General features: G+C 44.0%; 1 protein-coding gene across 6 annotated transcripts in view; it reads left to right on the top strand.

Moving 5' to 3' along the window:
* The window catches only part of FILIP1 (filamin A interacting protein 1), a 708,753-nt gene that overhangs the window by 483,736 nt on the left and 202,912 nt on the right, over positions 1-22,105 (top strand). For all 6 annotated transcript variants that reach the window (XR_011260424.1, XM_069606267.1, XM_069606268.1 and 3 more), the window contains exons 3-4: positions 1,785-1,958; positions 11,404-11,582. Coding sequence is in view for 5 of the 6 variants with exons in the window: in XM_069606267.1 (XP_069462368.1) it covers positions 1,785-1,958; positions 11,404-11,582 (353 nt within the window). In the remaining variant the exon portion in view is untranslated. The remainder of the gene's footprint in view (positions 1-1,784; positions 1,959-11,403; positions 11,583-22,105) is intronic.

Below are 22,105 nucleotides of genomic sequence, written 5' to 3'. Positions count from 1 at the left end.
TGAAAACGTAGATCAGGGGTCTACAACCTTTGAGTCTGCAGATGTTCTGGGCTTCAACTCCCATCAACCTAGTCATTGATAAGGGATCATGGGATTATGGGATTAGCACATCAAAACATGTTAAGAGACGCAGGTTGCAGATCCATGACGTAGATGATGCTGTGCTTTGTGGCATGGCCATTTTCTAAGACCTCCACCGCGTACTGCATGTTACATTTGATTTTCAGTTGTCTCAACCATCAGTTGTTGGTCATACTGTAGTCCACCAAAACACGCACACGCAAATAAGCACACATGCACGCCCATGCGCACACAAACACACACATGATCAACATTTTGGGGTGACTTTCAAAGTGCAAGTGGTGTCTGTTTTTGCGAGGTGCGTTTGACAGGTAGCTGGTTTCTCATTGTGTGAGGTTTTTTCCCAGCTGTCAGGCAGCACATTTTTATGTGTCATTTCTTGCATAACTGATGTAACGTAGGTCTGAATTTGTGTGATTGACAGCACACGTGTTTCTGAGTTGTGTATTGTTGGGGAACATTTAAGCAATTTGTTGGTGAGCTGTGCTGTTCTACTCCTGTACAGATCTTTGTTTACTTGGAAAAGCTGCATGCAATATCAGTCTTCGAGGGAGAAACCAGATCTTTTGGTAGCACAGGAAGTCAATGACATTGACATTATATATAACTCAGTGACATTGGACCTCATTACAAGTAGGGCGCAAAGGGATACCGGGCACCGGTAATGACACCGGTGCCGGTAATCCCTTTGCACCCCACTACGAGTTCCCTTTGCGGGTTAAGGACGGGACCCGAAAAGGGACACCGGGGTCAATAACGGTACCGTAATTTACGGTACCGTTATTGCCGCCTTCCCCCTTCCCATTCAACCCTATGGGGGCTCAAATGGGAAAGGGAATGGCCCTGGTGAATGGGGAATTACCAGTCCCACTGACCTCGGAATGGACCGGTAATTACTCCATTCACCAGGCCGGAGTCGGACTGATTTTGGAGGCAGCCATGCCGCAAATAGCGGCGTGGTTACCTCCAAACTCGGAATGAGGCCCATTATGTAGAACATGGAGATGATTGATAAGTTGCAATTCGAGCCCTTTGCATAGAGGGGGCATTGATCTAGATAAGATTTGACCCAGGGCTAAATCGAAAGCTATGATCCCAGCTCTGCAACAGGGTCCTTCCCTTTACCAACTTCCAGAGTACATCATATGCAGGACAAGTAAACCTATAGGGGCACGTCTGATAATGTACTGCTTTATAAGCGTTCCAATTCATAATGTTGCTGTGAAAAAGTCACCAGGTAGTCGACTTTCTTTCCTGACCCCTAAAATTCTTTCCCCAAATATTCTTGGAGGGGTATAGTTACATATTATTATCTCCAATCCTAGAATATTTGGGGAAAGTGTTTGATTGTCTGGAGGATGCATTTTTAGGGAAATGTCCCCATCTGGCGGCAATTTTCACGGCAACATTATCACTGGATACATTTACAAGAAGGTTGGTATCTCCATAACAAGCAGCCGTTTAACCACATTTGCACGCGGCATGCACAGGTACAGTGTTGTGTGTTGTCCATTTATTTGGTGAGAAAGAGGTTGTGGGTGTTATTAGAAAGTATAAACATGCACTGCTGGCCTTGTTTGTTGTCTATGTGCACCTTAACAATACATATTTTTAATGTAATGAGGTCCTGAAATGTGGTTTAGCAAAAGGACATTTTGTGTTGCTCATTGCCTGTCTTATGGCATCAAATGTCCTTTCCGCAGGCCAGAGACGATGTTATCCACATGCTCAAGACAGAGAAAACCAAACCGCAAGTGCTGGAGGCGCACTATGGGTTTTCCGCACCAGAGGATATCCTGCGAGTCCTACACAGGGATGCTCTGCTGTCCAATGAGAAATCCTTAGGGGAGGATGTCTATGAAAAGCCAATGGCTGAGGTAAGACGTTTCATGACTGCATGCAGCAACTTAACGAGAGTGTCCTTATTGTCTATCTGTATAGTCTCTGGAGGATAGCTCAGCGGCAATATGCTCGCCTTGGAAGCAAGACGACACTGGAGCAGCACAGGTTAGATCCCTGGGTCCGCGCTTAGAAACCTCTGGGTATTAAGAGTGTTATAAATAACCTATCATATATCATATAATAGTCTGTGTCGGTGAAACGAGCCATAGATTTTACTGAACAGCCTAAGTGTGGTGGTTTCTTTTGATTCTTTTAAAATTATTCCTCTAAGGTGTTTATTGAGTGCGAACCTAGCTTCGGGAAGCAACGGAGCGCTTTACAATCATAGGGAGAAGAACATGGTGAAGGAAGCAGAGAAACAGGGAGGGGGATCTAACAACATGGGAGGTTGGCCGATTGGTAGCAAGGGATCTACAAAAAACCTGAGGACGAAAGAGTGGGGAGGAGATCCCCCAGTCTCAGCTTAGGTGGGGAGTGGAGGATGTGTGGACCTATTCAGAATCGTAGCTAGTTTACCTCATAGTTAAAATAAAAAGTACTCTTTCTCTAGCATACACCTCTACACCACTTGTCACTCTTCAAGTAACATGATAACGAGAATCTGCAGGAAATAAAACAACAGCATAAAGGACATGCAGTCCGAGGATACTGCAAAAGAAGCTCCTAAAGACATTATTTTGCTAAAAGTGCACCTTGGTAAAACACATAGGGGGTCATTTCGACATTAAGTGGGGGCGTAAAAACAAGGAGTATATTTTTACACCTCTATTTAACACTGTCCTGCATTTTTCTGCTCGTTCAAGGAGCAAGGGATCTACAAAAAACCTGAGGACGAAAGAGTGGGGAGGAGATCCCCCAGTCTCAGCTTAGGTGGGGAGTGGAGGATGTGTGGACCTATTCAGAATCGTAGCTAGTTTACCTCATAGTTAAAATAAAAAGTACTCTTTCTCTAGCATACACCTCTACACCACTTGTCACTCTTCAAGTAACATGATAACGAGAATCTGCAGGAAATAAAACAACAGCATAAAGGACATGCAGTCCGAGGATACTGCAAAAGAAGCTCCTAAAGACATTATTTTGCTAAAAGTGCACCTTGGTAAAACACATAGGGGGTCATTTCGACATTAAGTGGGGGCGTAAAAACAAGGAGTATATTTTTACACCTCTATTTAACACTGTCCTGCATTTTTCTGCTCGTTCAAGGAGTAGGAGGGCCGCAAAGCAGAGTTTACGTCTCTGCGTTGCTTTCCTCCTCTGTCTTGGGGGAGCACCTTGGGATCTGGGTTGTTTGCTCGTGCCGCATTTGTTTGCGCCCGAACTGCCCGAAGCCTAATAACTCGGTCCTCGTTTTTTTCCTCCATTTTCTTTTTTTGGTCGACCGCCGGCAATGATATAAAAGCAGCAGACACCCCTGCACCCGCGAAACTAGTCCCTACTCCTCATGTTCGGTTATTTTGGTCTCAAACAAATTGGTAACACCCAATTCGATCAAAACGTCCATACAGAGAGGTTTTTTTCGATTAAATTGGCTGTTATTGCACCTGGTTTTACACCTGCATGAGATTTTACCCTCTCCCGCACAGCTCCTTATAACCAAATCTTGTGATGTGGGAATTTTGCACCAGTCATTGCAGACACGACGATCCTTCATGAAAAGGTTAGATTCTCATGTAATGTCTGCATCTGTTTTCGTGTGATGCCTTAACCCATAACTACATCAAAATGTCCACTTGGCCCATAATTAACCTCAAACAAATCTCTTTCAAGTCCAGCTCAGTTTACTGCTACTGTTTGAGGAATTCCCCTGCCTGAATCTTGGGGAGAGAGGTGGGGGAGATTTGGGGCCAGGTGCCACCATGTGCTAAGCAATGTTCAGCTCTGGGGCACAGCTACCTAGCTTACCACACCACATCCTGCTTGTGAGGCAGGGGTTTCTCACATGGGTTCCAATTCTGTGCTTGTCCCTTTACGAGGGATCCAGGTGATGACGTGTGAATTCCGTAAACAATGTGGCTGTGCGCAGTTACAGTTACCAATGTATACCAGCAGGGCAAGACCCCCATCCCCAGTGAGTGATTTTTCCCTTAACGATGGGCCTTCCCATAGCCAAACACTGATATTACAAATGCATTAAGTGTAATACGTCTGTGAGCGCAGCTGTCCGCGACATCAAAGTTTGTGTGGTAAAAGGTGTGACCCCAGATTTTGCACCTATACCAGTGACTGAGTACACAAAAGCATGTCTTCTTTTCTCTAGCTATCTATCTAAAAGATTTTTATATAGCGCCACTCGCCAGAAGGCCTCAGGCCGCTCTTACCCTGAGATGCTGCTGAACAGTGCTGCGTGCAGAAGCGGAAGGCAAAGCTCTGCCGTTTCAGAAGCAGCCCCGCTCACTTCATCTATTGACTGCAGAATCGAAATGGTGGCAATCCTTGATAAAGGCTTGGTCCGGCTTGCGAGTCCAGAGAGGTCGGAGCTAAAAAAGCAGCAGGAAAGTTGAAAAAGTTGAACACTTTTTTAAACTTCCAATGCCACAAAACATAGTTGAATACCATTAGGCATTGGTGGTCCCTAGGAGTGGGGTCTGTCTGGAGGAGATCACAGAGAAGCGGAGGAATCAGTTGGGATGGGAGAGAGGAAAGGAATGCTGGAGTGAGATGGCCAGAGAAGTTGTCAGCGGGTTGGGGGTGGGGGGAAAGACAGGAAGTGAGCGATCAGCTGTAGAGAGGGAACAGGTGTAGAAAGGAGAAGGAGGTTTGGAAGAGAAGGGCAACACACGAGGAGAGCAAGAGAACAAGGAAAAAGCAAAAAGATCAAGAGATATCTGGAGGAGAACTGAAGGAGAAACAGAGAGGGGTTCAGATAGTAGGATGGAGATGTAGAAAACAGAATGGTGAGAAAGGAGCAGACACACCCTAGTCCTGAGGGATGGCAGTGGCAGATCATTGAGGACATGGAATGGAGAAAGAGAGAAGGGGGCAGTATAGGCCAGACAAGGGATAGACCCCTTAGAGATAAAATCATTACCACTCGCAGATGTAGCACAGGGGTGTTGAGGAATAAGGCCAGTTCCCCTGGGCAGGGAGAATATGTAAGACCCTGAAGCCAGCTCCGGACCAGTCTATGGAAGCCCCGCCCATGGTGGAGCCTTTGGGACTTAGTCTGTTGTCATCCAGCCTTTCTGTTGCTGCAGCCAAGGTTTAGCATGTGAGCACGGGTGCACACCTAGGCCCAGAGATCCAGGAGAAAGGGTCTCCTGAGAAAACGAGAGAGCAGGATGAGAAGAAGCAAGATATGGCAAAAGAGACCAGAAAATAAGTGTAAGGCATACTTCAACCTCCAGACTGTGACTGGAGCAGTTCCATGACAGAACCCCAGATTGAGGGACATTGGGTTGCACCTGGACACTTGTTAGTGGCAGACTTTTTTCAGCAGTTTGAAGCCTAATGGACAAGGCCATCTGTCTTTATATTGCCTCTGTTCTTTAACCAGTCCATGTTCATATTGATCCACAATAAATGTTGTTTTGTTCATTGGACCACCTCCTGTGTCCATCTCTCATTCATTCCTTTCCGCTTCGTAACATTGCTTTTTGTAAATAATGATTTTCTGAACCAAGCTGGTCCACAGCCCACCATCCTGAAAGTGACACACAGAAAAAGTGAATTCTTACCTAGGGCATGTTCTGACGTGCTTTACCACTGATTATCCAGGTACATGAGCCCAGTATACGGCAGCTGCTGAATTTGCATAAAATAGTATAGTTCCATGCATGCTTCTCTAGGAGGCAGCCCTTATTTTGCTTTTGTGATAATCTTACTCGATGCTTGCCTGTTCCCTTCCCTTCTTTTAAGATACCTGTACCCTGTGATCTTTGGTCTAATCTCAGTCAATTCCAAGAGAACTCATGTAAACAGTTACAGTAGTCATAGGATTCCTACAAATACGCTCAAGCCAAGAAAAGAAGTATAGTGTGTTTACGACTAGACAAAAGGTTGGCTAGCCCTTAAATATTTGCACCAATGACTTCACACTAGTACATTGAATATTTGATACCATGGACAACTTTCAATCTTAGGATGTCTAATCCAGCAAAAGCCAACTTCTGTTTACCTCAAAGGTGGAAGATGTTCCATAACGGTGAATTAAAAGGGATAGGGAGTTTTTGCAGCAGTAGAATTCGTCTAAGTAGATTTCATCAATTTATTTTCATCCGATGTTGCCGCAAATATATGTGGGGAGTGGGTTTAGGAGAATTATTCATGTAAGGGGGTTAAGGGTGCGAAGATGCTCCCCCCGCATATATTTGCAGCAAAATCTTGTAAAAACATTTAGACTAAATCTACTCAGGTGAAAAAGTTTTGACCAGAACACATAGAACCAACTAACACATGCTTCTGAAAACTTACTGCTCAGACATCTTTCCTTGTCAGATTGAGACTAATGAAAATACTGCGTTTGAAGTAAAGAGACTGCTTCTCATTTGGTTCACAATTCACTCCACTCTCTCATACACCGTAAGAGCTATGGCCCTGGCTAGCACACATGGGAACGTGCATTTAACATTTGTCTGGAACATTCCCCAGCTACATCCTAGTTGACCTTTTCATCCCTTGACATTTGGCTCTTCAGAGGGGTTTTTGCAGGACCCTTCACATATCCTGGCCTTCACAGTATCTGTACCAGTATAATGTCAGGAGATAGTTACGTCCCCCTTTTTCTTGGGTCTGTGGCGCTGGGACTCATGCCTCAAACACCTACACCATCCTGGAAATTGGGCACAGGAGTATGGGGGCATCCATAATGATGGAATGCTGGACAATTTAGCACATGTGCAGGACCATTTAACCAGCTAAAGCCCTTCAATGGTCTGACCAGTGACTTTGCTTCCTTTCCAGCTTGACATGATTCCAGGCTTCTTGCTTTTCAGTGATCGGCCCTTTTCCAGGCTCTTTGTGAGAACAGCAGACACAGGGCAGCATTTAGAGCATGGCGGATGACCAAATCCAATGGGTGGAATAAAGGCTATTTAAGGTTAGCACTCAACAAGCTCTACACTGTTTTTCTGCTCACCGAAAACCAGTGTGAAACTGGTGGAGTGCTAACTTTAAATAGACTTCCTTCCTCTGGCGGAAAACATTCAGATTGAGCATCCACCATAATCTAAATGAGGCCCTTAGAGGCCCTTAGAGTCATGATAGCCAATGCCATTCTCCGATGATTTTAACACCCTCTGCCCATTGGTTACTGCTTCACCACCCGGCCAAGCTTCCAGTACAACAGATGTTTCCCTCATCATTCTGATTTCTCTGCTACAACGTGACTGGGCCAATATCCCACAATTATACTCTCCAGATACTCCTTTAGTTTTTTTGCTACAATCCCTTCTAACATTTCTTCTGCTGACTTCAAATTCACTGCCCACATTGTCCTCCTTGATACCTTGTGAAGGAAGGCGATGGACTGTTCATTTCCCCAATTTACAAGCAAGAGGAACTGGGCTGGGGAAATCCCCCCCACACTCAAAAAACGGAAGTGTCCAAGAATATGACAAATCTTACTGTTTACTGAAAGCTTTCAAACAGGGACCAAGTTATGGACAACGCACAATTCTCCAATACTTTCCCACCATATACAGGCTTATTATGAACTTTTAAGGCGACGTGACCTCACAAAATAAATGATACATTGCAAAAACCTAGGTAACATGGGATTGGTTAGTGAGGTAGGCTACATATAGGCAATGTGAAGGCATCATGAAGAAGAGTGTCAAGATTGTTCCATTTACATGCGCTGATATAGTTAATATTAATTGAAGAGCAAATATTGTAACAGTACAGATCAACAAAGATAAGTAGAATTGTTGGTGTTTTTTCCACGGTCATTTGGAGACAGTAACTATGCCGACACTTGTTTCGACCTCATCAGTCTATTTCAAGGCAAATTATTGAATTTTTCAAATGTGTTCTTCCAAAATAAGCGGAAATATGTCAGATTCTTGCTGTTGTTTTGATACAGGGATATTTTGATGGCACTAAAGCTAATAAATCTAATTTCAGAAATAGGCTGAGCAAGACGCAATGTGCGTTAAGGTTTTCCTCATTATTACTCTAAAATGCCGGTACTAAGAGTTAGTCATTTCAGATCTGGCCTGCTCCCGACCCTGTCATCGTCTGGCGTTCCAAATCAAATGTCTGTCTGTGTCCAAAACCTATACTTGCCCTCACAAATAACTGTATACAATGTGTAGGGATATTAGCATCAACATGGATAGTGTTCAAAAGAAAGTAGTTCCCAGCTTCTTCCAGCTCTTGGCTTATGATCAACTTCCCCAAGTTCAAAATAGTTCACAAGATATCGGGGTTCCCTGCCCCAAGAGTTAAAATCTTCCAGCTTTCAAAAACAACACAGTTCCTTGGGATACTTTCCAGCTCCTCTGATATCAGTATTTCTTACCAGTTCACATAGGCAGTTCTGTTTTTTCACTTCAAAATCACATACAAGGTTGGTGCAAAACACACGCTTCTTAATGGATACTTTCATTGGTTTTCCCTACAGGGGGCACTCGGTCTAGGTGCAATTGTCGGACCACACTGTCCACCGATTACAGGTCATGCAACTGCATGTGATACCTCTTCTTGACTGCTTACATCAACAATTAGTCACTGCTTTAATTTTACAGTGAGAATTAAGTTGATTCCCCAGTGTCACACTCTTCTGACACTATACCAGGCTTGCTTGGCGATTATGTACTTTGTTACACTTTTTTGTATTCCTCTGGCTCCTGACAACACAGATTTCCTCTTAATCTGCAATTCCTGGAACCTTGTTAGCTTTGGTCCAATACTTGGTTTCTCATCCCATATACCCTTCTTGGTATTCTCTTGATTTTGCCAATACTTGTGTATCATACAATACATTCCGTGGTATCTGCTTCATTCACCACCTTTCTTTCACTCCATTCATGAGTGCTCAACTTGCTTTTTTCTCTGCACAGCATTCAAAATGTGCTAACAATGACTTTCAGTTTGTTCGGTATTCAAAGGTACTTGTTTCGGCATTCAAAAGTACTTGCAATAAATTTCAGTTCTTTCGGTACTTAAAGTGACTTTGTTACAAGTTCCCCGAGCGCCCTTGTATGAGTATTTCCCTGGTTTCCACTCACCAGTCACACACAGCAGCTCCCTTCCGCTTATTGTCCTTCGCGATGGGCCTCTCAACACTCCTCGCTCTGCTTTTCGGCTTCCCTGAGCTTTGCCTTTCCCTCGCTGCAGCCACAGAGAGCATCATAGATGACCAGTAAAAAATATCATAGCACAGTAAGAAATTGCTAGACTTACTACATCAAAATTCGGTTCCATGTGTTCATATCCCCGCAAAAATATCGACGTACAAAAATATTACCTTTTTTTTGCGGCGATATTAAGGCATGGAACCTGCAGGTGTTCCTGACGACCATATATACGGCGATATTTTTGGTGGGGATAATATTACCTGATACCCAAAATTCCAGTCTAGGCACATAAGAACACTCGTCATGCTTGCTTTAGAAGCATGATAAAGAAAGCATGAAACGTGTTATTACTACAATGGCATTTTTATGCAATCAATCTTGCCATTTCTTGTTTTGGCATGACATTTTTTACTGAGCATCTATGATAAAGCAGGCATGATAAGCGTTATCAGATGACTAAACTGGCATTTTGGTGAAGCCAGTCTAGCTATAATATCTTACTATGGCATGGGATTTTTACTGATTATCTATGATGAAGCGAACATGATAAGTGTTATGTGTCTGGACTCGCCTGCATTGGAGCAGCCAGTTGAAACATGTTTTTTTATAGTGGCATGGCATTTTTAATGGCAAAGACAACGTGAGTATGATGAAATAAAGGGATCGTTGTTACTTAATACAGTGTTTGGGGTTTTGTGTTAGTTGGCTATTCCTCTGACGTTATCCCATGCCAGGTACGGGGCATTAACTCACATTAGGTGGCATTACTGGACATTTGAGGATGCACTTGGCATATGAAAGAAGCAACTGTGTATACAAAGCTGTAATTGAAATATTTTGACCATATTTAGGCTGTAAGGCTGTAACAGACATAAGATGGCTTTATCCTCAGAGGCTACATTAGCCACACTGTATTAGGGCAGCACCTGCGAATGTGGGGTTTTAATTGGCATATGATTACTAGACCTGACATGTGCAGTAATACTTGTCATTAGTTGTCAGTAAATGGCTATTGTGAGGCTATAGTGGCATATGCATGGCAGTGCCCCTGGCCTATTTTGGTTTTACTTGGTCTACCTCTGTCATAACATGACGCCTGCCTCATGGCATGTCAAGGCAGCACCCTTGTGAAAATGTGCTTGGTATCTAAAAAGTCTTATGTCTGATTTAGAGCCAGTTTGGTATTTTATGAAATGTAAGCTTTCTTATATTTTTACACTTGTCAGTAACTTCAGGTGATGACATTGTGGTTAAATTTTATTTCAGGTGGTGTCACCAAGGTCAAAGGTCATAGGACATCACTTCCTGTGATGTCATTGGGTGTGTGTGATGTAACTTCCGATACCCCTGGCATTTTGGTGAATTGACGTCCCTGATAGCACTCCCATTAAATGCAGATGGCTAATCCTCTATTATCATTTCGGCTGCTCCTCCCAATATAAGAGGTTGACAGCATCCAAATCCGTACCTTTGCAGTTACTAAAACGTGTGTTCATAATGGCTTTGCAATTCCTATGTAACTTTACATCTTCCATTTTCCCCTCTTCTTGGTTCCATTGCTCCATATTTTCCTGTATTCACTGCCTTCTCTGGCCCTTGTCTACTCCTTGCACTCATCTGTAATAACAGCAAAACAAACCTATCTATTGCACTTGCTAAGTGTCCAGTGTTGCACTTCCATTTCTACTCCCTGCACTCTTTCTATTTCTTATTCGACCTCTCCAATACCTGATCACTTTGCACCCTCAAAACCTCCTGCCTCATATCACTCACCTCTGCCCTCTCATCTTTCAACTGTTTTGGCCACCCCCATAAGCTGCCTCTTTCCGGTCCATACAAATCCTACTTTTCTATTTCAAAAACCAAACCTTTTTATGTTCAACTGCACCTCCTATTGCCCTCTAGCCCTCAGCCCCTGCACACCCTCTTCCCATCACTATGGCCACACCTCCTTTGTTCCCATTGGCATACTCCACGCCCAGAACCAGAAAATCTAACCCACTTTGACATTCACTTAACTGTCCTCACCCAGGCCATTTTTCAGCTCCCCTTCCAACCTCTCCACATCGGGAGTGTTGTGACAGAACATGTTTGAGGAAAACCTTCAGTGGTGGGTGGTGAATGTTCTGTGCATGGGCGAGGGAAATTTAGAAATCTGATTTTCTCCCCTTCTTGCACCTAGCTGGACAGGCTGGAGGAAAAGCAGAAGGAAACCTACCGGCGCATGCTGGAGCAGCTCCTGCTGGCAGAGAAATGCCATCGGCGCACAGTCTACGAGCTGGAAAATGAGAAGCAGAAGCACACCGACTACATGAATAAGAGCGACGACTTCACCAACCTGCTGGAGCAGGAGCGCGAGAGGTAGGCTTGATGCATTGGCACAGTTAAGAAGCCCAACAGGTCTCCATACAAGAGCATACACTCACTGTCTCCATGCCTACCCTCCATCGCCTCGCTTACCTCTGCAAATCGTTCATGTGTGTTTAGATGTGGTGGAGGAGTGGTGGAGGAGCGGTGGAGGAGAGGATAGAGCATGTGCTGTGTTCACCAAGAAACGCAACACACGCACTCCCCACTCCTCCACCACATCAGCCTTGAACATACCTAGATTTGCCAGAAAGAGAGCTGGGGGCTCCTGCTTTATCACCATCGCTCCCACACTCTGGAATGCCCTCCCTCAGCATATCCAAAATGAAGCCAGTTACACACTCTTCCGAAAGAAAGTAACAACCTCCCTATTTAACTAACATGTGTAACTATCTCAGCCCACTGTCCAGGTTTCAACATCACCTACTATCTATGCTGAAATGTAACCCGACTGTTTTCTAACCATCCTGTAATGCACTATGTACTGCCTTCTTAGTGCTGTGATACCTCCGGGTCTGGGCGCTACCAACAAATACAATAAATGAAACATTTTTTTAACACAACATTTTATTGATTTTTACAACAAAATATATTCGTTACAACAATGCACTAAAGGCAAAAGGTGCATCATGGAAAGGAGTCCTTAAAGTGAATTTAGATTGGAAGTGGGGGTCGAGCTTAATTATTGTCCGGTGGGTGCGGGGATTTCTTGGTCCTTTGTGCTAGTCTGAGTTAAAACTAGCGCAGGAAGGGGAGCTCCGGGTCCTAGTATAGTGGGCTGCATTGACGCCATCTGGTAAGTGGAGGTCTCCTCGTGAGGGCTGGAAATCTGGCTGCATAATCCAGGAATGGGTCCCAGAAATTCAGGGTTCTATTTAGGGAGTCAGTTCGTATGGCTGTGATTTTTTCTGCTACGGCTATGTCCCAACATTTGGCCCACCATATGGCGATCGAGGGACAAATAAAACATTTTTAAAAGATAGCTCTGCTCCCTCTTCATTCTCCTTCCTTTCCATTGATGTCATTTTAGTTTGGGCTATCAGGTGGAGCTTAAGCATGGCCTATAAGCTAAAACGATCGCCCTGGAGCACAGGTAGAAAGGAAGTTTGTGGTTGCTGCGCGATTAATTATCAGCCAATTGACTACCCATGGCCATGTTAATCCCTATGGCCATTCCCACCCCCCACCCTGCCCAAACGACATCCTCCTGGGCTGTGTTTGAGCCAGCTCTTTCAAGAAGTAACATTACATTTTGCCCTGACAGTGTTATTTTTTAGCAATCCTCTGAGCGTTAATGGCGTCATTGCAGATGTAACTACACCACTGGTGCAATACAAATGCACCTTCAACCACTTGATTTATATCTCTTCCTTGCACTGAAGCCCTGTTAAAAACAAGGATTGTCAGAGCCAACAGTTTTGGAATGTGTCTATCATATTTCCATGCAATCACACCATTTTACAGCTGACGTTGTCATCTTATGGCCAGGTAGTACCATTATGGCAGTGCCTGGCAAATGCCTATCTCATGCCTACACAAAAGCCCAAACTGTTGGCTTTTTCAACACTTGTTCACCTGGGTACCCATAGTGGGAGCACAGTATGCCACTTTCTGGACCAGTATTACAGTGGTGACTGGAGCATTATAAAAAACATTTACCATAGCATTACATAACATTATTACTCATTAAGGACACGTAGATTGGTCCCGAACGTAAAAAACGTGAGCACACAAAATTAAATCTGCGGAAAGACAAAAATCTCATTTCACCAAGGTCCCTGCATTCATTTTGTAATAGACCCAATATTCTCCCCACTTTAATTGTACCCCATTTTGTCTTTTTTTGTCGATGCTCTATTTCAATCCTATCAGTTCTTCTTTTCAATGTTTGTTCACATTTCCTATTACAGAAGTAGAGAATATAGCCTTGTAGACCGAGGGAAGGGTAGCTATCGCTGGATAATGACCTGCTACCAAATTATAGCCAGAGGAAAAGCCAAGGGTATCGATGTATCAGAAAGCGGCCCCAGAGCCTCCCAGGGTCCCTGCTGAAAGCCGGAACCTTGTGAAATGGGGCATGCTGGAATAGTGGAAGTATTTTACTCCCTGGGGAGGGGCGAGGTATGTAGAAAAACAAAGTATAAAGTGATGAATGGTTCCTGCGGGCAAGGTGGGTCACCTCACACGTAAGTACTAGGACGGGGAAAAGGGACTTGGAGGCAATTTGTGATTCAGTCTTAAAGGCGAGCGAATTTGATATGTTCCTCAAAGGGTGCCTCCTCCCTCTGTCCCTTAACTTTGGCGGCAGGCCGTTACCCACAGGGTGGGGCATACCGCCTCATTATGCCAGACGTAAAAAGCAAAATGATCACTACTCTGCCTATTTACATGGGGCCCAGTGAAATTGTCCTCAGCTGACATAATTATCAAGACTATAAAATGAGTCTTGAGAAAGCGCTTTACGAGTGCTCCATGTGTCGGCTGATGAATTTCATCACACACATGACAAATTAAAATCTGTGGTGAACTGTTATCTCGTATCATAATGTTGCATACTTTTGTGTGAGCAGAAAACAATCAGAACAGCTGGAGACCTTCTTTTCTGCGATATTTAGGATGGTTTTGCGTTACCAGTATCCAGTACACGGCTTTTGTGTCGCTGAATAATCAAATTACCCTACGCATATCAAAGAGATTCCGAGGATATAGTATGCTATCTCACTACAGCCTATACCAACTCCCTGCTGTCCCATGGTGGATCGAAAGCACTGGATACCGAGAGAGAGGTATCAGACATCGGCGGCAGGGGTGGGAGGAAACCGCAGGAAAATCCTAATATTTCTCCTCTGAAGTGGAAATGCCACAAGACCCCAAACTCACACTTCTTCCCCACTTTTTATGTGCAGCTGAACTATTTAATATTTCTTACTTTTACAAATTAATTGTTTGCCATCTAATTTGTTATTACCCAAAAAAATCCAATTTCAGGAAGACATAATAATTTAGCATTTATATAGTGCTACGACCCCTCAGGCATCTGAGCGATGCTTATTATTACCCACGGCGTGTGGTGCTCATTTATCGACCTCGGAAGGATGAAAGGCTGAGTTTGGCCTTGCCGGGATTGGAGCCTGCGTCAGCAGGCTCTGCATGGATGCCAAAGGGAGCGCTCGACTCGCCTTGCTATCGGACCTATCTTATGTGGAAAAGGCGTTTCATTGGAACCATTTTTTTTAAATGGGAAAAATGTTTGCGCCCCTCTTGTCATCTATACATTTGTGCTGTGTGGAATGCCTTCTTTTACATTTAGGCTTATGTTGATTTATGTGGCTAACAGACGTTCGTTTCAAGTGACATTTTGTTAACAATGACAAACCTCCGCGTTTACTTTCTAAAGCACATCAAGCAGAGGTGTTGTCGTCTCCCTGCTTTTCTTCCTTCCTAAGAACCATTATTAGACAACATGTGTTTATCCTGACGCGGAAAGGGGTCTCTGAAATCAAACTTTCCGAATACTAGTTCCATCCATAATATAAGGGACTTTGGCAGCTATAAAAGAAAGCATTTGCTTTTATGTATCTATTCCAATTTGCTGTACTATGTAAATTGTGCACTTAAACTATATAAGATTAAAGTTATTGAAAGACAAACCCTAAATATTTGTACCATTGGAGTTTAGAAATCATGTAGTCAAATGCCTAAAGGGCACAGTGGGTTAAAATCGTGTATGCAGTGATTAACCGAAGTGGGTGATCCTAGGCAAATGATTTCTTTTTTTTTTATTGAAACAACTGAACTAAATCAGCTTTACAATATTTTTTTCGAAAAAATGAAAAAAGTTGAATCATTGAAATAGAACAATTACAAATACAATTCATGTTACAAATCTTAAAAATTACAAGTCTTAAAAGTTACAAGAAAAAGGAGAAAACCCCTGCCCCCAAAAAAACAGACATTTTAGAATCCCAGCAATTAAATCATAAAACCTAAACATAAAAAAAATGCAAACCACCTCCTAGAAATACTCAACACGAAAAAGTTAAACCCAAACATACAAGGAAAAATAATCTAGATTTATAGTACTAAAGTCTGCTAATTTTATAACTTTAAATCATTTTAAAAAGCAATTACTGCAATTCTTACTGCTGTCGTTTGACCACAATAAATCATCCACCATATCCTTTCTGTTGTCAAGCTTTTAAAATTTCCGAAATACCTCCTTAAGGTGCTGTTCACTTTTCTGTCTCAACATTGGGCACTCTGTTATTATGTGTCTAAGGGTCTCTGATTGATCAACAACCTCGCAAAACCGACAGAAATGATCTTTCACTAATATACATTTGCGTCTAGCTTGAAGATCTTTGGTTGGCCATGGGTTGAATCTTAGTCGCATGAATTGTTCTTTATGGGTGGGAGATGGCGATTTAAGCAAATGCAATTCACAGAGGCCAGCCTTTTTATGCAAAAATTGATTTTTAGGAATGATTTCATCTCGCTGTGCCTTATCTGCAAACATTGGGAGTTCCCAAAACCTGTCAATTTTCGTACATGACAGTCCCAGAGGCAAAATTAGTCTGACGTCTTTGGGTGATAGTTACAATAGGGTGACAGATTGAAATTTAAAGCGAATGACTTACTACACATTACATGAGTTGTTTGTTGGAATCACTGACTGAGGTCTGTCCACGTGCTCCTAAGGCCCAAGCTTGGAAAAAAAGAGGAACTGGAATAGACAGTGAAAGAGAGGGTCAAAACATGTCAGAAGGAGGGATTCAGGGGAGTGAAGAGGCATATAATATACAGGCATAAATAGAAAGTGCACACAAAGAGCGAGATACCCATAGAAAGTGAGACGCATGGAGAACTGTGCAAATGGAGAGATTCACAGGGAGTGAGTAACAGGAATGGCTTGGGGAGCCCGGGAAGGGCTCTGAATGAGAGCCATTTTTAGATCCTGCCAGGCTGAGCCCTGGCCCACTTCAAGCCTAGATTGGTAAGTACCTGCATTTCTTTTTCTAATTAAAGCACTGCTAAAGTGTTACCAGACAATACTTAGGCCCCGTACCAAAGTATTGTTATGAAACCCGTTATCGCCCATCTCCATTTCTCGTCCAACTTAAAGCGCTGCGTTAGTGAGTGGCTGAGCGGGGGACTCAGTAAGTGAATGAGGAATCGAGCACGCGCATTTGAAAAGTGCATTCTAACCTAATAACCTCAGATATTCGTATGCGAAGGACAGTCGTATCTGGGTACCCAGGATATGGAAAAATGTGCTTGTTTTCCCCTACATTGTTATATTGTTCATAGCCATTCTTTGTGATCTCATTTCCTGATGGACTTCCTGTTAGATTACTTACCGGCTGTGGGTCATTGTTAAGCATTGCTGCCTTTCTGGATTAAGAGCATCCACTCTCTCAGGTGTGGACCACTACACCAAATTTAGCCTTATTGATGTACAAATATTGCAGCTCGGAATGACAATGTAGTATTGCACAGAACAAGTATACTCGCTCTACTCATGCACTTACATTCATTCACAGTTGCTCAAATGTATTTATTCACTCACAAATGTTTACCTCTACTTACTACTCACTAAGTGACACCTTTGCATACTTTTATTCAACCTCTTAAATGTAGTCTCACATACATCCATTTGCAGCACTGGCTCCGCCGCGGCATGCCATGGCGGTGGGGACCTGGCCCATCTAGATTCAGAAATAATTTCTTTCTGATCGGAGTACATGCACGACTTCAGAAAGAAATAACTTCTTAAGCATTTCTTTCTGAAGTCGGAGCGTGTGCACCCTGACTTCAGTAATGCATGTCTGTGTGAATGAGTCAGTGTATGATGTATGAATGGCGGGGTGTGTGTGAATGAACAAGTGAATGGTGTGAGTAAATGAGTCAGTGAATGTTGTGTGAATATGTCTGTGTTTGTGCTGGGGCTGCCACCGAGGAGCTTTTATTGGCAGGGGAGAGTAAGGGAGGGGGCAAGAGGCTGTCCTGGGGGGAACAGGGGTGGGTCTCTCTCTCTCTCGCTATTGTAGCCAGTTCTGAATTCCCAAAACGTGTGAAGTTAAAAGCAAGACGCAGTTGATTTCTTGAACACGTTTACTGCGCCAGTCAAGCCTGAGGGGAGCTTAGCCAAAAGGATACGCCGAGATCCAAAGGCAGCGAGTGAGTCATATGGCTTGAGGCTTCAGTTAAGGGGCTCGCATGCGCCACTGGGGCCTGGCTGTAAGCAGTACAGTTTGCAAGAACCAAGATCCAAGCGAAGTGACGTGCTGTGTTGAGCGTTTCTTCTGCGGCAGCTTTGGGGAGCCATGCCGTCGTTTTTAAGCTGTGTCCCTGGTAAATGTGGCGTTAGTTAAGCCCACTTTTTTGAAGTATGTGTATTTAATTAGAACAGGTCACGGAGACAGCAGGATCCTGACCTTGAACCATTCCTCTAGAAGCATGTCTTTACATGGTTCACGCAGAATTATTGGTCCCTGGACCCCTGTCCGGCTCCCCAGGCTCCCCTCCAGCAAGGAATGCACTGGCTCCCTTCTCGGTGCTCTGTGATAATGCATTCCTGTGGGGCTTAGTCATCCTGGCAGCGCGAGACTCCTGGCTGCTCCGCTGGTGATGTAATGCTGGGACCACATCACCTGCAAAGGAAATGGGCCTGCAAGCAATAAAAGAAAAAAAAATCACAGCCTCCTTCAAGTAAAATGGCAGTCATCACGCAGCAGACTGGCTCCAGTCAACGTTGCGTCTTCCGCACGCCTTATTAAATACTTCCCATCCAGGATCCCCTTTCCACACGAGAGGACTGCCAACACAACGAATGAAATATATTGTGTATTATTCGAGAGAGACGAAGGACTCGTTTTGGTACTGTGATGCTCCTCCAGTGTTATGTTATGTTATGTTAAAGCTACTTATATAGCACACCGTCACCAACAAAATTGGTCCCCAGACGCTCTGGCGGATCTGCAAGCCGGTTGGAGTGTGGGTAGGGTTAGTCGGGAGGAGGGGATTAGGAGAGTGGGAGAGGTGGTGTGCTGTTGGCAGCTTCAGCTCGGTATGCACCAAGTGCTGGGCTTTGGTGCAAGTATCGGATCAGGTGGGACCTTGTGTGCTGTAGGTGCTGTTTATGTGTTGTTGATGTGGGGTGGTAAAGTGCGTGTGGATTACTGGTAGAGAAATGGTTGTGTGAGTGAGTTTTGTGTGGGTTGAGTATGCAAAAAATGGATGGTTGGGTTAGTGGGGTCGGTATCCTGGTTCAGGCACCTCTGGTTCCGTTTGAACCAGGGGTGGACTGGGAACTAAAAGAGGCTGTGGAAATAATTACTGGGGACCAAAAGAGGCCCTGGAAATAATGTTCAAAGTGGCCCCATTTGACACATTTTTAGCAAGCTCAATGATTTTCCTATGAGAAAATTTAGAAATACCACCCAAAAGAGGCCCAGGGTGCAGAGTTCCTTATAGGCCAGTCCACCCCTGGTTTGAGCTGTATCCCTCTGAGTGGGATTGTTGCTGGTTCCTTATGGGCCGCCTCGCTGTGGTGGTGCTGCGCGGATCCAGCTGTATCATAGTGAACATAGCACAATGTTGGGTTTGAGGAGACTATTGGCAGCCAGCCAGAGGATATGGTGATGTGTTAGGACACATTATTTGTTCCATAGTGCAAAGGCATCTCTGGCGCTGACTTCTGCACTACGGTGGTGAAGCTCCCAAACATTGTTCATGCTGTTGGACACCACGCCACATATGGGTTTAATAGATGCAACCTTGTATTAATTAGGATCTCTCCAGAAATGTTAAATGATGTGCAGGATCGGACATGGGCATTAAATTGTCTCCGGCACCAATGAAAAAGTGGCCCACAGTTGTGAATGGCAATTCATTCCTTTTGTAACAGACTGTTTGAGTATTACCCAAAGGGGAGGTTTTTGATCAAATGTGATGCAAATTGTACATTTTAAAGATTATTCCTTCAGTAACACTGGTCAAACTATTAGTCGCATAGTGAAGTAACTTATCAAACTGGCTCACATGGGCCAAAAAGTGGCCCCGTTTGACCCAAAAAACTGGCCAACACTAGCATTTTTGTTTTTAGTTTGGGCAGGGTTGTTGCTAGGTCTGGAAATGTCCTGGGGCTACGCTAATGTCGGAACTTGGGGCTAACTAGCCTTTTGGTTGTAGCTCCTGAGATTGTCTGGTGCTACAACCAAAAGACCAGGGGGTATAGCCCTGTTAGCCCCCCCTAGCAACACCTCTGGGTTCTGGCATTTCCTTATTGCACTATAGGCCAGTCCGAGCCTGGTGATGTGAGAACAGGCTATACAAATAATACAATATAAAGCAATGATGTGTTGGTCGCCATGTTTCTTTGCTCAGTTATATTCGACTCATGCTTTGGATAACCTCTGGAATTTTGGAACCTTTGCACATCACATAAAAGGTATGTTGTGTATCTGTAGTACCCCAGAGTTCGACTCTTCTTCCATGCTGATAACATTGAGATTCATCAATGTCTAGCAATTCAATCCGGGCACAAGACTAAGATCACAAATTGATTGGCTCGCACCTATTAATGCATGGACACTGCCTCTCGTTTTAATGATGCTGAAACCGATACAGGTCCGGATGCTGCTTCGCAAGCACCGGCATCTGGAGATGCCGGCGAGTGAATAGAGATCTGCAAAAGAAAGGAGGCATACAGGGGATTAGCTCCAGTGGAAATGATGACGTCTGGGGAGGCGACTAGGGGGATTGGGCAAAAAGTTTGTTTGGGCACAGCATGGGCGAGGCAGAGGAGGCTTGGTAGGGTTGAGTTGGATGTAGGGAAGGAAGGATGTGCACTAGAGAGAGCAGGGGTGTAGACAAGGCTGGTGACAGAAGCACCGGGGAGATGAGGCATGGGAAAAGAAACCAAAAGGAAAGGGGGAAGATGGTAGGTACAGGGATTTAGGAGACTGTCGCCAGAAAGGAACTAAGATTTTGTGTGCAGTCAAGGCACATAATGCTGTTTGTTATGACTGACATGGGATTAAGGGGCATGATGACCGTGGCATATACATGCCAGCATTAAGCAAAGCTGCCATTGTAGGAGTTCTATTTAGATCTTCTAAAACAGAGGTCTTGACCTGGTTAGTGTACAGCACAAGACAGTCTTCTTCGCTTCCCCTGTACTCACAGAACAGCCCCACCCTGAATGCAAATAGTTAAAAACCTGGCTATAAACTTTGATTCGGATATAACCTTCTTCTCCACGCCAAAATCCCCATACTCAGAATGTTTCCCAACTCCTACAAACCAGCAACCATTTAACTCATCAGCTTTTAACGTCTGGGTTTCTGCAAAATTACCTACACGCTTGAATACATATCTAATCAACAGGTTACAAATTGAAAACCAGGTGACCTGCAAGAGCATTAACATGTAACGGCAAATGTCTCTTAAACACCTCCCTTTGAAGTAAAGGATACACCGAGTAAGGCCTCCTGAGTAAAGTCCAGGATACCCACATAAGCTATCCCCCACCATACACAGATCAGCAACCTCAGATCAAGATATGCCCTGCCCTGTCTGGCCAAATTCAAATTCCCCACATGGATCCACCAAGATGGGGGCCCAAAGCCTGGAAAACATGCAGTCCGTCATTAACAGCACAAACAGCCAACCTGCAATCTAGAAAACCCTGGAAGGCATGATCATTGGATGCCATCTTTAATTGTTTCTAGAGTTATAAGAGGAGTTTTACCTGAGTTGTGGGGGTTTGATGCCATTAATATTTACAATGTATGCCTGGATTGCACTCCCAATTGAAAAGGGACTATAACCCAACAAACCTTCCCTCTCTGGACTGATGTGTGCTGGGTACCAAGATTAGCAGTACATCCTTCACTATGTGTAAAATGATTAAGGATAACACAACATGGGCCATGAAGAGACTGAGGACAAGATGAGAAAAAGACCTTTGGGAGTTAAATGTCAGGGAGTGGGGAGAAGATCTTTACTGGACCATGGAATCGGCAATATGCGCTACACTGAGATTGGTCTCTTTTTAAATTTTACAAAGGGTCTACAAATTCCCTGAGAGACTCCACAGAATGGACGGCAGAGAGAAAGCTTTATGACCAAAATGGAAGAAGAAGCTGGGCATGTGATCTTCCATGTGATCCTGTCCTGTCTCTTAATTTAGGACTCTTTGGGAGCAATTGGCTACAAGATCAGTGAGGTCCTGAAGTGGGAATTAGAGATGGAACCAAAAGTAATTCTCCTTGGCCTATGGGAGATATGGTCAATTATTATTTCACCATTGGCCCTAGTGATTAGCAAAAGGGATATAGCTAGGAGGTGGGGAGTTGTGGATGTACCAGAAGTCGAGGAATGGCGTTTCGGCATAGATAGACACATGGAATTTGAGAGCCTAATATACAGGCTAAGGGGCTATCCTGAGAAATTTCGTAAAGTATGAGGCAAATGGCAAAATGTGCTTTAAAGAAGGTGTTAGGGAGGCCAAATGT

Source organism: Ambystoma mexicanum, chromosome 4p (genome assembly GCF_040938575.1).
Source record: "Ambystoma mexicanum isolate Mex_15411 chromosome 4p, UKY_AmexF1_1, whole genome shotgun sequence".
Classification (NCBI taxonomy): domain Eukaryota; kingdom Metazoa; phylum Chordata; class Amphibia; order Caudata; family Ambystomatidae; genus Ambystoma; species Ambystoma mexicanum.
The sequence above is the reverse complement of the archived record's forward strand: the minus strand, read 5'-3'. Positions and strand labels throughout refer to the sequence as shown.